The 17,509-nt window shown below is 43.7% G+C and overlaps 1 protein-coding gene across 1 annotated transcript; it reads left to right on the top strand.

The window, feature by feature from the left end:
- The first annotated feature begins 1,606 nt into the window (after window positions 1–1,606).
- On the top strand, window positions 1,607–10,077 carry CPLX4 (complexin 4). The gene is made up of 3 exons (XM_042021551.1): window positions 1,607–1,975; window positions 3,862–3,949; window positions 9,437–10,077. Exons 1-3 carry the CDS (start codon window positions 1,809–1,811, stop codon window positions 9,662–9,664), a joined length of 483 nt encoding a protein of 160 aa, XP_041877485.1. The 5' UTR covers window positions 1,607–1,808; the 3' UTR covers window positions 9,665–10,077.
- Window positions 10,078–17,509: the final 7,432 nt, after the last annotated feature.

Here is a 17,509-nt window from a genome sequence, read left to right as displayed (position 1 = left end):
TTTGCCTTTTGTCACCAGTCTCTCTTGTGGTTTCTCAGCAGCTTCAGTACCAATAGGCCCAGTAACTTTCAAAGCCCTTTTCGTTATCTCTGATCTCAAAATTAACATTGGAAAGCCTTTTGCTGATTGCAGGGGTGAGACCTGGAGGGCAAGACCTCTCAGCAGTCCTTCCCCAAGCCAATTCTTGCCTTTCTCAATCCTGTGAAAGCATCACTTCCAGGCACAAAATGATGTTAGAAACATTTCTAGAGGGATCAAAGCCTACAGCCAAGTTAGGGAAGCTTCTCTTCAGTAAAGACCAACAGTGAAAAGCTTAAGAGGTACCACTTCCCATACACTTGGAGAAGACTCTTGAGACCTAACACTGGAAAAATCAGTGCTCCATGTAGTGTTTGCAAAGTTCCAGCTAGGAGAATTTTAAATAAAGATGAAGTAGTTGTTACTTGGATTTCATGATTCTGAGTGGGAGTTTCAAAAAGAAAGTTAAAGTTTCTTGTTTAGTTACTAGTAATCCAGGATTTCAGAACGTCCTGGGGTTTGTTTTTGGTTTTGGGGGGGGCTTTGGTTGGTTGGTTTTTGGTTTTGTTTTTTTAGTAGTAATAGGTCTGCTTTAATTAGAAAGGCTGTAATATATATTAAGGCATTAGGCAAACTGGAATCCTCCCATCTCTCAGTTCTCATTGAAATTATGAGAGTGCTGGGAGAACCATTTAGATAATCAAAACTCCAGAATGTTGCATTAAGGCATGTGCAGTCACTGCAGTAGGATAAATGCTCAAAACCCAAACTCATGACCTTCGGAGACCTAGCAGGTGATTTTCTTTCCTAAAATAGTCTATGACCTAGGTAGCAGATCCTGGAAATCTTCACCTGGGTAGACCTGGTGAGGCTAATGATGCAAATAAAAGTTTGAAAGATGAGGACCTACAGAAACAATCTACACCCAAAAGGTATCCAGACTGTTTTATGGCATACACACTCAGACTTATTTATTCTTTATCAGCAATTAGGATTACAAACAGCAGGTGTTCTATGCAGCACCAAAGCAGGGATGTAGATGGAGACAGCCTGGGCAAGAGCTGACAGAAACCCAAAAGAAAGAACAGTAAGAAGATCTGACTTGCTTCCTTTGGGGTTACTTTCTTGAAATAAAGTAATCATAGCAGTGATGCCTCATTCATCTGGGAGATAAACCAATCATGTGAAGAAGGGCTGAAGAAAAACTGTACCAAATACTTTCTGTCCAGTGGGATAAAAAGAATCAGTGTTTTTGCTTAATGAAGAATTCAAGTTTTCAAATCTCAAATCTGAGTGTTTACCACTCAGCAGCCTGAATTTTGCTGTTTTACTATGGCTATTGAGTCAAGCAGGTTTTCAATTCAGATCAAGGGAATGTTGTGATTTCTGTGAAAGTGAGAGAGAGCTTCAAAACTGAAGATATCAACATTGCTATTGCACACTATAATTGATTTGTGTGTGTGCGTGTACAATTAGCTTAAAGTATTAATGGAAAAAGTAGGTAGCTGCATCTAATGATTTCTTTGGAGTAATCTGAACCATCTGCCTCTATATATTAAGGAGTTCACTCTTTAATCCAGATTATGGCTGACAAACTGGTTTTGGCATTCACGTTTCACTAGCACTGTGCCCTTGAAGAGCTGATGTGGCTGTAGAAACTCTCTCGCTTACAACTGTTGTGTTTGAAAACATATTTTTTGTTTGGCTTTCTTGTAGTTGTTTTCTTATAGCTCCTTTTCTTTTCTTTTCTTTTTCTTTTTTTCTTTTTTTTTTTTTTTTTTTTTGAGAAGATGGCCTTTCTAATGAAAAGTATGTTGAGCAACCAGGTAAAGAATTTGGGACTTGGAGGTGGAGGGGAAGAAAGCAAAGAAGAAAGCACTCCTTCTGATCCAGCAGCAGCTGCAGGAATGACCAGAGAGGAGTATGAGGAATATCAAAAGCAAATGGTTGAGGAGAAGTGAGTACCTGTTCCCTTATTATGAGCACGGGGCTAATTCTTGGTAACTTTATGCAGATAAAAATAACCCAAGAAAAAGCCAAACATGCAGCTCTTCAGTATTTTTTTTTTAGAAGCAGATGAATCTTTGCTAAAAAGACTTTCCAAAACAAAAGTTCCCCAACTGGAAATGATAAAATATTATGTTCCTTCTTCCTGCCCCCCCTGCAACTCTCTCCTATGCTTTCCTGCTATCTCCACAGCTTCATATGCTGGATTCATTCCTAGGTGATGTTACTTTATCTAGAAAAATTTTCCAAGATGTTTGTATTTAATTCTCAAATGTATATGATTTGTTCTCCTAGAGCTCCATGTCGAGTATTCTTTCAATAGGTAATATTTCGTTGTACATGTTTATTATGGCAGACCTGAAAAAGTACTGAGTGCTATATTAAATGCTCATTTATCTTGAGCAAAGGTTTAAGATGGTTGTTTTTTTTCTAAAATCCACTAAATAAAGCAGAATTTTAAAATTAATTAAGTCTCAATTTTGACTGTAAAGACAATCTTTATCTCTTCCTGTGTTTATGAAAACAAGTAAAATGGAGGACTTGGCATGCAGGAGTTCAAATTATGCATAATTATAAATAAAACGATTGACTTTTAAATCTCAAATGCATCTGTTCCTCTAATGGTCAATTACATAATGGTTGTGTAAATCCTTCTTGTAAGATGATTAGAGGTACCGGGTTAATGACTGATGGAATTTGAGGTATCCAGGTCTGTATTTAGCATCAGACATTTCTATCAGGAAACCCTGAAGAGGTGTTATTTAGTCTGGAAAAAAACACAGAATGTTTTGCTCTGCCTTATGTCAGGGGGTATTTAAAAGAGGAATGACCACCTGCTGGCAGGAAGATGTTTTATGGAGACTGAGAAGCAACACAGAATTCCTGGGACAGGGAAATGCCTGGGAAAAGAATTACTTCTATACTGTTTTTAAGTGGTGCATGTGTCCTTTCCATACTGAACCGTACTGAGGAAGCAGGGCAGGAGTACCCCTAAAGGACTGTTAGAAACTCTAAAAGAAAAGATCATCTCAGGAAGAGATGTGGTTCTGTGTCAGAAATCTCTGGCGTGGGCAGAGCATGTTCCTGTTTCAGGGGTCCCTGGATTTTGCCCAGTGTTCAGCTGTGCAGGAATGGAGACCAGAAAAGTAAATGTGCCTTGCTGAAGTTGTGCTCAGTTTTGAACCCGTAACCAACTAGGCTTTGCGTCCTCCTCAGATTTTAGGTTTGTTTGTGGGGGTTTTGTTTTTAGAGAGAGAGAAATCCAAAAACTCATTTTGGAAACAGAGGAAAAGTAATATTTCATTTTGCCAGTAGCTTTCATGTGCCAAAATACCTATGCTGAAACAAGATCAATTTTGCAATAGAATTTCCATGAAAACGCTACCAGGGGAAAAAGGAAATTAAAGGGAGAGGGGAGTGAAAGGTGAGTGTTATCAAATGTTACCAAAAATCTTTGAGGAGATACATTTTGCAAGTATGTAATATGCACATATGTAATCTAAAAAAATATTTGTGCAGACCAATCCTTAAATCTAATGAAAACATTTTATAAAATCACAGATTAATTCAGTGCTTTTCCATACAGGGAAGCTTTAGAATTCATTGCCCTTGTGAAACAATGAATGGACAAGGAAAGACCAGGAAAATTCACAGGTGACAGAAGCACAGGAAGTGTGGCCCCTTGGCATCACTTTATTGGTATTGCTCCTTTTGTGCCTTTGGACAAGTTACTTGGGGAATAACTCCCGTGTGTAACTTTTTGCAGCCAAGCAACTGGTTCCATGCAAAAGATTGTATTTATTAACATCTTGAAGGAACATTTGTTCTGATTTCCAGGATGGAAAGAGATGCAGCATTTGCACAGAAAAAAGCAGAGCGAGCCGTTCTGAGGGTTCACCTGAGAGAAAAGTACAGACTGCCCAAGGTAAGCCTGTAGCTCATGAGCTCATCTAGTCCAGAGGCCAAATTTCAACCAATTTTAAACTGCCTGTTCCTTTTTCCTTAGTGATCCTGACACTGTCAAATATTCCCAGGAAAACCAAAATATTGAAAGCAAAAGCTTCAAGCAGCAGAGAAATCTGGAAGCTTTTTAAAAGCAGGCAGCAGCTGCAATAGCTTCTGGATCATGACAGAGAGCACAGTTAGATTGACAGCTTTTTCCTGACATGAAGTCACCTGGATACAAAAAAGGATAGCTCTCTACTGTATTCAAAGTGGTTTTCCTGGTTTAGAGGGGAGACTCACTCATTATTTTCTCATCATCTTGTTTTCAGGGTTTTAACTGCAGAACCCTTATTTAGCAAAAGTTTAGCAAAGTACAGGCTTTAGCACTAAACCTATGGTAAACATCCATGGATCTCACTTATTTAAAATATTTTTTTTAATTATGGTGTTATTTTGTAAGCTTGTGCCATGGGCAGGAGAGAGGTAATACAGGACAGAATATTTCTCCAGGGATTTGGATCACACATTTGCTCTGACCTATCACTAGTGGGAAGATGTTGGCATATTTCATTTATACCCCTCAAGGAAATGTGTGGTGGTTCTTAGCAGTTTGAGAGTTTATTTGTATTACTCACCTGCCAGCTCATTACCACTCATTTTCTGATCAGTACTTTCCAGTGCTTTTGATTAATTAAAATGGAGGAAGGTAAAGAATCCATCTCCTGTAATTTAACTGCAAAAAAATGTAGTGCTTAATCCAAACACATCATTTAGGGACTCCTTATCAACAGAAAGAGACCAGGACTTGTAGCCTCATCTAGCCAAGCTTTTAAACAAGCATTTAAGATGGAGCTGGGTCACCTCCCGGTGGCTATGTCTCTTCAGGTGACAGCTGAAGTCAGCTAAGATGTATTCCACCCCTAAGAGCCTGGTTCTTCTGGTGCTCTAGCTGGACAACATACTCTGAGGGTGAGTTTAATTACAGAAAGATTAATTATGCAAAAAAATTAAGTCCAAGATTCTAAGTGACTGATTGGATTGGAGGCCTAAGTCTCTAAACACCAGCATTTTAATTAGCAGCTGAGGAGTAAAATATCATTAGGCTTTGCTTTCCTTTTGGAGGCATATGCTGAGACAGCTCCTGAGTAGCACTTACCCAGCATCCTGCCAGAGCTTTCAGCTCCAAGAGGGGCTGCTTTGGAAAGCTCCAGGATACTTGAGTGCCCAGGTCTCAACTAAACATCAGTGCAGCTGGGTGTCTCTGTGGTTTTGAAATTCTCCCACTTGTAGTGCTTTTTTCAGCTTGAGATGGTGACCAGGTCTCCAGTCCCCCTTGGCTGAGCACCTCAAGCTCAAGACACGCAAGCAAGCAGTGGTGATCTGACCTATCTCCAGCAGGATCTCGGCTTTGGCATACACTAAGTTCTGTCTGGAGCCAAATTTCAGTAATAACAATAGAAGACTTGTCTCCAAGGTAGGAGAGTAGCCCTTAGCCAGCAAACAATATTGCAGGATACGTTTTTCCGCATTTGTTTCTCCCTATATAGCATATATCTTGGTTTTCCTCAGCCCTTACAAAAACATGTTATAGCAGGAAGAAAATTAAATTATTACATGCACACTATGTGTCCCTGAAAAAAATTCAATGCTGGGATACAACATGCTGGCAGCAAAATGCTCTCAGACTTGTGATAATGCATTAATTATTTTGAAAATTAAAAGTCATTTCAGGTAGCCTAGTATGGGCTGGAAACACTGAATATTACCAGTATCAATCACTAGCAAGCATTTTAAGTAAAAGCATGAATTTCAGGACTAAGCAGGGCCCCCTTTGCCATGTAAAATCTAAAGCTCCGTGCTATCTGGGCCAGATTTATAAGAGAAAGTAGACCCTTAATGAAACTAATCCTATTAACAGAGTTGTCAACTTAGGTTTATCATCAGAAAGATGGTTTTAGCCATGAGACATTTGATCTATGGACAACTTTTTCACTTTGGAGTATTCAGTGCGTCACATTCACACAAAACATTTTAAAAATATTATGTACAGACACTGATATTTTAATAATAATTTAAAAAAAAAACCCAAAAAACCTCACCAAACTCTCTTATCCACTTGCTGCCTTTTTCCTGAACTGGGATTCAGTAATCAATGAATTTCTGCAAGGTCTAAACACACGGGCATGAGCTGTGGAAAAATGGAGTCCCAGTGCAAATATCAGGAGGGACCAGTCCCCACTCACCAGGTCTGTGCTCCAGGCTGTGATGTCCAGAATCTCTAAGGGTGTTTCTGGGGAGGAGGGCTGCTGGTTCCAACCTATGGCTCCTCGTACTTGTGAGGTACCTGCAGCCCTTCATTGGCATAAGGACGGTGGGGCTGCTGTATTGCTAATCAAAAATCCCACCTGCAGGTCAAGGCAAGGTGAACTCTGATTTTGTATGTTACTGGTGCCTTATAGGTGATGAATCACAGGATCAGGTCTGGAGCCAGCTACCTAAGGCTCTCTGTACATCAGCATAGGTAAATGTTATGACAGGGTAAGTTAGGCATAAGGAAAGCAGTATCTCACACAGCAATGCTGGAAAAGAGTTTGCTTCCCCTGTGGATTAGTCTGTGAGCTTTGTTCTTTTTTGTTTGCAAGCAGACTTCATATAAGCAGTGTTGAACCAGCATTTGGTTTTCTTTGCTCCTTAAGTTGCACAGAGGACTTCAACATCATTGGTCAGAGAACTGAAAGTGCCATTTAACAAGCAATACCAAACTTTGATTGTTTGTCTCTCTGCCTGGAGGGCGTCATCTCACTTTGAGGGAGTTTGACAAAACTTTTAGTGGAAGAAGCTGTCTCTCCCTGAGGGAGATTGCTCTTCCAACCCGGTGGTCATGGGGCTGTCTAATGTTAAACCATGTCCTTTACCTGTGGTAGCTAAAGAAGGAACTTCCCCTGTGATATCAGATGGTGACCATCTCCTGCTAGCACTATCTCAATCCTCCCTCTCTCTCTCTTTCACTCTCCTTTTTTCTCATTTCTGTACACACTTAATGTGTTACAAAATAAAGTTGGTACCCTTGAACTGGACATTTGCACCTTAATTTAGGCAGAGGACTTTACCAACAAATTGTAACAAAGCAGATATTTAGACAGTTTTCTGCATGTATCACTGTATATGTAAAGAACTCTATTGCATCTATAGCAAAACAGATCTGGGACTGACTACATCAGATGCATAGTCAGTGTCAAAAAATATTACCATGCACTCAGACACTATTGCCTATGCTGTTAATTGTCAGAATAATATCTGACCCACTTTTGGCCTGGGCACCCTCCCAAGCAGTTCCCAGGGCCAGTTTGGGAGTTAGGACAGGCATTCCCAATCGGCAGTTTGATGGGACCACCCTGTTCGGCAGGGCGACAGAGTTCAATAGCATCCCAGTGGGTTTTTCCAGGCCAGCTGGCCTTGGGGCAAGAGACCTGTGCCAGGCATATTTAATTTAGTAGAATAGATGTAGCTTCTGTGTTCACTTTTCCATTTCAAATCAAAGTAAGCAAGAATCAAACTGTCAAATTTTAGAAGGAAGAGAAGAGGCTACACATATGATGTGCTTCTTTGCTTCTTGTTGAGCAGCCCCACCCTTTTGAAGCCAAATTTAGGTATTTTCAAGCTAAATGCCAAGTGGGTAGAAGCAGGTGGCTTGGCAGAATTGTACTGCTTTAGACTATATCTCAATATATTCTTTTTTGGTCAGAGAACACTTTGAAGCCCCAAACTGTTGTGCATCACATCTCAGACTTCCACAGGACAGTGGGCTTTGGTGCAAGAACGTGCCAGACAATTGTTTACATTGCCAAAGATATGAATCACTACAGTAGCATGCAGTGATGATGCCTTAAATTAGAAATAATTCTAAAGAAAAGAACATGTGTGATCGTCTGATTAGGCACACTTTTTCAGTAATTAACAGTGTCTTTTTTATTATCCTCTACTGCTACTGGTGAGGATTTCAAAAGGGCTAACTCCTCTGGTAGCCATCAGCTGCTGAATAAAAGCTTAACACATTTTTTCCTGCTACACAATCAATAAAGAATATCTCTTCTGATTGGGAGAGTGTTTCTAGTTCCCACAAATCTGACTGCAGCAACCCTTACCCAAAAAGGGGAAGAGATGTCCTCACCCATTTTATCCACACAGCAGTAACAATCCTGCTAGAGCTCTCCGCAGTTTCACATGAGATAATGGGGAGAAATCAGATTAAAGGGAAGTACAGTTATTGCAAACATAAAGTATGGAAATATGGAACAGTAAATAGTGGTTATGCGGCCAACCACCCCCAGTCTGCCTGTCCTTGCTAAGGCCTACAACAACACAGACATCGCTCATATATGTCCTTGCATTCATTTGTCCTTTCATTCATGCAAAACCCAGACCCCTCACTCTAAAAAACACCTCCTGCTGATAGCATTGCTGCTTATTCATATCAGGCCTTTGCTGCTGTCATGCTTCATTTTGGAGATGTAATGAGGCATTAATGTTCATCTTTGATGTGTGAACTGTGTCAAAATATCCTATTCTGAGCTCTGGATCCATCAGAATCCACGAGAAAATGTGAACAAAATCACCATTGTTTGAAAAATTGACATAATCCCAGTGATGGAGTGTTTCGGGGGGCAGGCAGGAAGCAAGTGTATGTAGTGCTTACTGCAATCTCAGCCCTTTTAATTGCTTAACCAGTTTCTTCTCCTGCCTCCTTTTGCTTTCTCAGACTAACACCCAACCTTCCTCCTCTTGTTTGTTGTCTAGGTCTTCCTATTACCCCACTTACCAGCACTGCAACACTGATTATGTGCCAGGCAGCCCCTGCTCTTCATCACAACTCAGAGAGGCCAATCAAAGATCTAGACAGAGTTTAGACACGGTTTGGGAAGATGGGGGACCCTTTTTCCAGTAATTCATCCCGAAGTTTTTTTCTTTCTTCCAGAAGGCTTCAGTTTAGTGCTGATACCTTAAAAATCCCCTCCCAACAATTGAATAAGGAAATGGTACCACAGCTTTTCTAGAGCTCTTCCTTCATTGAGCAGAAGCTGACAGGCGCAGCAGAGCAGCTGACAGGCTTGGCGGTGTCTTGCAGCATGGTTTTGGGGGATACAAATAACTTGGAATGGAATTCCTGCACTATCAGCATGGCAAAGGTTTCTAAAATGGCAAGTGACACTGAGGGCTTCAGTTTTGACAGTGCTGAAGCCCTTCAAAGAAATATAATTGACATTGCCTGAAAAATCTTAGAACTTGCATGGAAACTGATTGAGGCCCTGAATTCACAAGTTGCACTCAAAAATTTTGACTGAAAAATTTGTGCATCTGTTTCCATTCTCCCTAAAAACCTAAAAAAAAAGAACAAAACAAGAGGCTCATTGGTAGATCCTGGGAGAGCAGAAATACTCTCATTTGCTGGTTTTGTTTCCTGCTTTAGAGTGAATTGGATGAGAATCAAATACAGATGGCTGGAGATGATGTGGGGTTGCCAGAAGACCTTCAGAAGATGGTGGCAGAAGATCAGGAGGAGGAAGAGGACAAGGACTCTATCCTGGGCCAGCTGCAGAACATCCAGAATATGGACATGGATGCCATCAAAGAAAAGGCACAAGCCACCTTCACTGAGATGAAACAGGCGGCTGAGCAGAAATGCTCCATGATGTAGAAGAGCCACCACTGCCCAAGGGCTATAACTTCAGTCTTGTGTTGCTGGGGCTGCAGAGGGAGAGCAGGCAGAGGGATGCACGTAGTTCTAGACCATTCAGTGTAAATATAGAAAACTGATGAGAGAGAGACTTAAAATCCTGAGGGGAGAGTGAAAATGTACCTGCTGGGACTGCCTAGAAGGAAGTTAGAACTGATCCTCAGTTTTGAACATAACCTTTTCTCCCATGGAAAAAATGGCTTTAAAGAAGTTAATATTGGGGAAAAAATGTGCCTTTTCCCATTTTTTCCAAGAGATTGAAATGCTATTAAATATGTGTGTTTGAACAAAATTGTGCTTCTGATACATCACATGGAGGTAACTGCATATTTAATCCTGCTTTCAGCAATAAACACATGTATTTCTTATAAAAACATGTCTGTTTCAAACATCTTGAGGCAAACACAGTGTTCAAATATTGACATTGGCTGAAAAACCTTGTTTTTTTTAATCATCTCTGTACTAAGTTTAGCAAAAGGCAAAAAATGAAGCATGTAACTCAACAGCATGGGTCAAAAATGTTGTCAAATACACTGAGTGGGGACTCGTAGGAAAGTAAGGCTTGGTGGCTCTCAGTGAGCCCTGCTCTGGAGCAATGCAGGCTTCTCCAGTCTGCTTTCATTTCCCAGCCTCTCAAAGACACTTCAAACATCAAGGGACAGCAGTGACCCTTTGCTTGGCTGCTCTGTGTGCCACATTCTGAGGCTTGAGGTACCAGCACAAAACTTGGATAGGCTAAAACCAGCTCCTCACGCTGATTCTGGGAGTTGTCTCCATCGAAGGCTAAACATGGAAGGTTATGCCAGGGTAGGACACCTAAACCTGAGGAAAGGCATAGCTCTCACTAATTCTGAATCTGCCTGAGGCTATGAGACACCCAGGCTTTGACTCCCAAGGAATTCTATGAAATGAATGGCTTCATAAGTTCTCCAAGAGCTAGCCTGGGAATTAAGTTTGGAAGTGAATACATGTAGCACCTTCCTACAGGTTTATAAGTCTCTTTATCTCTCTCTCTTTCTGTCTCCACCCAATCAAGTAAAAATATTCGTTTTAAATTAACAAAAGCACTAAGTATGGTTTATCTCCTTTCTTTCTCTTTTCCTTCCTTGCTTGCTTGCTTCCTTCCTTTCTTTTCGCTTTGTCTTCTCTTCTCTTCTCTTCTCTTCTCTTCTCTTCTCTTCTCTTCTCCTCTCTCTTCTTTCTTCCTTGATCCTGGCCTCACGTATTGTTCTGTGAAGTGCACAAGATACAACCACAGCACACTCCAGGTGTGAAAACCACTCTGTGTTGAGCCCCTTTTGCCTGTTTTGGGTCATGTCCTCCAGCCCCACTGTTCCGGTTTGGTCAAATTTAGAGATATATCCTCTGAGAGAAGGCACAACCACCCCTCCTCCCACCAGGTTCGGGAAAAATAAATTTTCCTTGAAGGAAAGTGAAAGAGATAAAAACTATTTATTTAACAAACACACAGGAAAAGGAAAATAATGCTAAATAATAAAATCTTTCGCTGTGAAGAAAAAAACCTGGCGAAGTGTTAGAGTCCTCCCTTTGGTCTCCTCGGAGCTGGGGCTTGGCCCAGGGCCAGGCCCTCTGTGCTCAGTGGAAAGTCCTCCCGATGTGCTCTGATACTGAAGTAGTCCAGCAGAAAAGGGAGAAAATCTGAAATTCCAGGGAAGGAAAAAAAAGTTCAACTCTCAGTCTCTCTCTGGAGAAAAAGAAACTGAAAAACTGGCCAAAAGCTGACTGGAAAAAAAAAACCTGCAAGCTGGGTGCTTCCTTGCTCCCCCACCACAGCTGGAAAAAAAAAATCGCTCTCTCTGTGTGACCTTGAACAAGCTGCAAACTGCTTTGAAAAAGTTTTGCTCAGTTTTTCCTTCCTCCTCTCAGGCTAGTTTAAAGGCTTAGAAAGGCACAAGAATTAATTTCTGGGCATAGGGCAGCGATATGGGATACACATCATAAAGTCACCCCAAGACACCCACAGAACAGTGGGGGCTCTGCCAAGCCCCAGAGAGTTACAGGGCTTTGTGGAGAGAAGTTAAGTCATCCCATGGATCCTGGAAGATCCCATCACCACCAGGGAGGATCCGTCCCCAGGAAGAGGTACAGGAAAAGTCTGGATAACACAGATTCCACAGGTAAAGCAATGGTTGCACCAGGCAGCCCACCAAACCTGAGCAGCGCCTTTCCACACTTGCCTGGGACAGTCCCTGTTCCTGCAGATGGGTCAGCAGTCACCCACAGCTACATGGGGACAGTGACAAGAGGCAGACAGGCAGAGCATCTCAGGGAGGATGTGAGCCTGTGCTATGCCTGCAGTGTTTTACTGGTCACTTGGAAAGGAGGCCAAATTATCCTTTTGGCAAAGTCACCTCTGCTGTGAGGCAGAGAGAAGGGCAAGCAAGAGAGGTTCCCCTCCCTCCTGCTCCGACAGCTGCTGGGTGCCAAGGTGGCGAGGAAGAGTCTCCCTACCACCTCCTGGTGCACTGCCACAGACACTGAGACACAGAAAAAGGCCAGAGAAAAGCTGCTGCCTTTAAAAACCTCATTATCACTGACAGTCACAGTGGTGCCTGCCTCCGTGTCTGCCAAAACCAGAGAGGGCAGCACACAGCTTTGTGTGTTCATCATATGTGGAACGTTTGATTAAGGCAAATTACATTTATTTGGCAAATACATTTATTTGTATGTCTTTTACCTATTTTCGGCTAGAATCCTTTGTCACATTTCAAGTTGATTGCCAGTTTTCCCCTAATGTTTCTGCTGAGCACACAAGCACTTTCTAAAAACACTCCTCCCAACCATGTGTTAAATGTTCTTGTAGGTAGTTTCTGGTTTCCCTGAACACAGCCAGTTTGCTAACAGTAAAAGGAAGCTGAGATTCCTTCCTACAAATAGAGCTTGGGAAAATTCTTTCATCAATCAGTCTTTAAATATAAATCAAACAGACTTGCTTGAAAACCTGTTATCCAATATTTTCCTCATTGCAGCACCAAGAAAATACACATTTTCTTCTTGCTCATTTCTTTCTTACCTAAGAAACACAGAGTTGACAAGTTCTGACCTTCCTTGCTTTTTCCAGAGGATGTCCTGGTGCCTTAAATGGCTCTTATCCAACAGGTCATTCCGTTACTGAAGAAAACCTATCTTCAGTAGGTCCCTCAAGCATCAGAGTTATTTTGCCTAAAACCAACAAGACTTCTGATCCAATTTCTCCCTCTTGGGATCCTGCTCTCACATGGCACCATGGAATCTAATTATCTATCTGGAAAGACAAGTGGGGTCTTTTAGGAGGTCTTTACATAAAGTAGATAAAAGAGTCACCAGCTCAGCTCAATCAGCCTGAGGTTTGTGAGGCTCAATGCATTTCCCTCTGCATTGGTATAAAACTTGTTAGTGTCTCCACACTGTTGTGTTGCTTTACAGACTGAATTGTCCTATCTCTAAAACAACAAAATAAACAATCTTAAGGCTTTTGACCTTTGAATTAAAATGTGCCTGGGACATCCTGAAAATCTTACTGAAAGCATCTGGTGCTTTAAAGGATCTAATTAAATTTGTCAGCAGATATAGGATCAGCATTTTCACAGTTTAAAGGGTCAGAGAAGAAAGTACAGTCAGAATCACCAAACAAGCAATTAATGAGATTCCAAAAAAATGTCTGGGCTGGCAGAGACAAGCAGGACTGGGAGGTGGCTCGGGACTGGTGCAGGATGGGAACCCAGCCCCCATGAAGTGCTACTGGCAGGAGAGTAAGCTGCCTTAAGCACCACTATTAGACCAGAGGCTCCCACACTCAGTCTGGAGTAGCAGAGTCAGGGCAGGGTGGCAAACCTGTGCTGCCCTCAGCAGGAGCCTGATCCTCAGCCTGCCGGAGGTGCCTGCCTGCTCCCGGCAGCACCTGCAGGGCTCATCCCTCCAGCACCAGCTGTTCCGGTCTTTACCTGCCAGCCGCAGGCCTGGGGAGGCACATGGGTAGGAGGTGGCAGGGGAGGCCCTGTACCACCCCAGGTACATGCAGCTCTCGAGGTGCTTAGCCCTGGGGACAGGTCACAGGAGAGCCTCTGCATGTGTGCGCATGTGCACGTGCACTGGTATGTGAGTCTGGGAATATTTGTGTCCATTTCTGTGCACAAATGCACATGTATGGGTGTGCATGCAGCTATGCACGTGTGGGAACGGACGGAGACGTGTCTGTGTGTCTGTCTTTGTCAGGAGCAGATTAAAGGGTTAGGTCACATGGCAGCTACTGCTGGACGGACCCTACCTGGGATTTGGGTTCTTAGAGTTAATAGGATCGCTGGAGCTCAAGACCGTCATCCCATCAAGATAAATGTCTCTAGTGCCCACTTTTAAGCAATCTGAATTCAATTAGGCTAATTGGAAAACAAGTAAAGAAGGATTGCATTAATATAGCCTCATAGCATGAACCTCCCCTCCCTCCCTCTGAGCATGGTGAGCCTAAATCCCAGCACCATCGCACCCAGTCCATGGTGCTCCCACCAAAAAGGGCTGCCTGGCTCCCAGAGCCTATTCCACAGCCTGGACAGACAGCGGGACAGCAAGATCTCTGTGCAGTTCCTGGGTGCCAGACAGGACCCTGGGAGGTAGAGAAAATGCAACTGACTCTCCTGGGCAGATCAAGAAAAGTCTCAGCAGAAAAACAAGAACGGTGTGAGCGGTGCAGTGACAGGAGGAGGCAGCAGCTTCCTCACACGTTATGCTTTCAAGAAAGTTCTGAAACTGCACCCTTAGGAATTTCTGGGGAGGAAAAAAGCAAAGCCTTTTTTTGGTTGTTTTTAACAATCTGTTGGATAATACAGAGCATGCAAACTGCAGGAGGGTACAGGTTCCCTCTAGGTGAATATTTCCTCCTTTTCCTTGCTTCCCTCCCATTGAATTGCAGTCTGACCTTGGAAGCCACATTTATCTTTCAGGGATGTCCTCCCTGCTGCACTTCTTTGGTCTGGAGAGCGATGTCTCTCCTGCAGTGTGACTTCAGTTTCAAATCTCTGCTCTGCAAGTCAGTAATTATTTCACCTGGACATAAAGAAAAGGCAGGCGAAAAGGAAGGAAGAATCTGTGGCATTTTATGGTGCTGACTTCACTGTGTGAAACCACGTCCCATGCGTATGTCTCAACAGCAACAACAGGATGAAAACTATTTCCCTTTAGTCTTCACTATACATGTACAGGAAGGAGGTACAGCAGACAACTGCACTTGACAGATTGTCCATCTTGAGAAATTTTGTTACTTTCCAGGCATAACTTCAGCAGAAATTTCAATAATGCATTGCAAAAAAAATAAAAAAGGTGATGGAATGGGGGCATCCCTTGGAAAAGCAAGTAACATACCCTGCCTGTTTCATCCCCTAACGAATACTCTCAAATTTGATTCTGGTTGCCCCTGTAATTTTCCAAAGGTCAATGGTCTTTGCAAAGCTGTGATGTACCACAGCATCAGTTTCTGAGGCTTCATTCTAATATGACACATATCCCAGAGGGTTCTGTGGCAGCAAGGGATTCAACTGACAGCCAGGACATCAGACCCAAAGGGAAATGTTCAGTTACCGTTCTTTGCCATTCTAAAACCTCTGTGTAATCAGAGGAACCATTAGACTTCCTCCTTCCCTGGAGCAGTGTAATGCCTCATGTGTGTCACACAGTGTGTGCCTGAAGCATGGCAAGAGAGAAAAGAGAGATCTAGAGTTGGAAGAGTCAGAGCTCTCTCTGCTCTGCTATGCAGTTATGGGGATTTTTGTCAGGTATTTTTTCAAATTGGGATCAAAGGAGAGGCTTCCTCCGAACAATTCCACTTGCCTGCAAGGAGGATGTTACAGTGACAAATGTAGCTCTGTATGGAAAATACAATTAGAGCAAAGAGAGCAATCTACTGCTGTGGAAAGAGGAGCCTTCTCTGTCAAGGAGGAAGGTCTCTTGTGTCCTGTGTGGGACTCGAGCACCCTGCTTCAGGGCTGGAAGGCTTTTTTGCTGCCTTCACATTGTAATTAATGGCAAAAAAATCGATTATTGATCCTGTAGCTGACAACTTTGACAGGTACCCAAAAAGCAGCATCTGTGCCGGGATCCAATGCCCTTTATAGCACTGACTAAAGGGTTTTTGCTCCTTCGTCTCACATTCCTATTTTTCTTAGCTACAATAAGCAAAACTGATTCCCAGTTTTGCCCAGGGCTTCTGGAGGGACAGGTATGTTTTGTGCTGATTTTGAGGGCTGTAAACCCCCAGTTTCAAATTAGAAGAAATTAGGGACATTGCACAGTTCATTCATCTTCACTAATAGAGTTCCTGGGAAACACACATGTAGATTAAAGGAACACAATGGCCCCTGGCTGATTGCTTTGAGTACCCTCCAATGCCCTACAATGGTATTGACTTGCTTTTTATAGTGTGCACAAAAGCCACACTAACCTTTTCTTGTCTCTTCTGTTAGCCTCTTCCCTCTGTGCAAACGGATGGCTGAGTTCTTTTGGCCTCAAACTACCCCCCCAAGCAGTCAGTGAAGGCAAACCTCACCTGGATCTAGGAAAAGCCGTGCACTCCTAAAAGAAATCAACTCTGGGACATCAGACCATAAACCTGCAAAAGGTGTGGACATTGGCAGAAGCAAGCACTGCCAATCTTTGAAGTGATTCCTCTGAGAAAATCTACATGATATGGAGCCTGTTGGGGCAGGAGGGGAAGAAAAAAATTGCAGATTTATTGAGAGAGGTCATACTTATTAGACTAGCTAATATATCTGGAAGAATGAGCAGCAGCAGTGGTGTTTTTCATTCACATACACTCTCCTCAGGCATGGAAGCATCTTCAAAGCTAAGTGTAGGCTGAAAACCACTCTGGATGTTACTGGGTTTGTCATTTAAACCAGATGGGACAAAAGGTACAGAGGAACTGGGAAGTGCTAGTGTGAAAAGTGATAAAGTGACAGAAAGACAAAAGCAGGAAAAATATCGATGCAGGAGATGTGATGCTGTTACCTGGTTGGTACTGTGGTGGGTCCACGTCTTCCACCAAGCCAAGTACAACGTGATGTGTGGGATCTGTCTCCCTACCTCACCTTCAAAACATTTTGTACATCCCCCCATGAAGCCATGCCCTGCCTGCTACCCCCCAGCCCCACTTGCACCGTGGAGTACAGGGTCACAAAATCGGTTCTTCTCACAGGCTTTGTCCTATAGCAGCGTACTGGAAAACGTCCTCGCAAATATTGCTTAGAGCTTCCTCGGGCTTGTGAAGTCTGAAAGGCTGAGTCCACCTCCTGCGTCCATCCTGCCCAGAAGCACCTGGTCTATGAAACGCCTTTGGAAGCAACCGGGCGCAGGGCGAGTGTCCCGCAGAGCACCAGCGCAGCGGCGCTTACGCTAGTGCCCGAGTCGGCCCGGGGCCTCGGATCGTCCCGCGGATCAGCTTTCGAGCGGTCGCCGTGAAACCGACGCACCACCAAACCGTCCGGGAGGGATCTGGGCTGCAGCCGTCGGGCAAGAGAAACGCGGCGAGGCTCCGAGAGCCGTCGGACAGCGCGGGGCCGCGCCGGGGACCGTCTGTCCTCCGGCCCGGCACCCCCGGGCTCCAGCCCCTTCCCGTCCGTTCGCTGAGTCCCCTTTACCGCGCCCCCGGCAGCGGTCCCGCGGCTCCCGCCGGCCCGGCTCTGTCCCCCCGTGCCCGGCGCGCCTCTCGCCGCCCGCCCCACCGCGGTTTTCGGCAGTGCTGCCCCTGCCCCGGGGCTCCGGCCGCGGCGCTCGGTCCGGGCCGGCCCCGGCTGCAGCGGGGGCCGCCCCGCCCCGCCT

Source organism: Corvus kubaryi, unplaced genomic scaffold (assembly GCF_017639235.1).
Source record: "Corvus kubaryi isolate FWS band 111438036 unplaced genomic scaffold, C.kubaryi_AGA036_p1.0 37149, whole genome shotgun sequence".
NCBI classification, from domain to species: domain Eukaryota; kingdom Metazoa; phylum Chordata; class Aves; order Passeriformes; family Corvidae; genus Corvus; species Corvus kubaryi.
The sequence above is the reverse complement of the archived record's forward strand: the minus strand, read 5'-3'. Positions and strand labels throughout refer to the sequence as shown.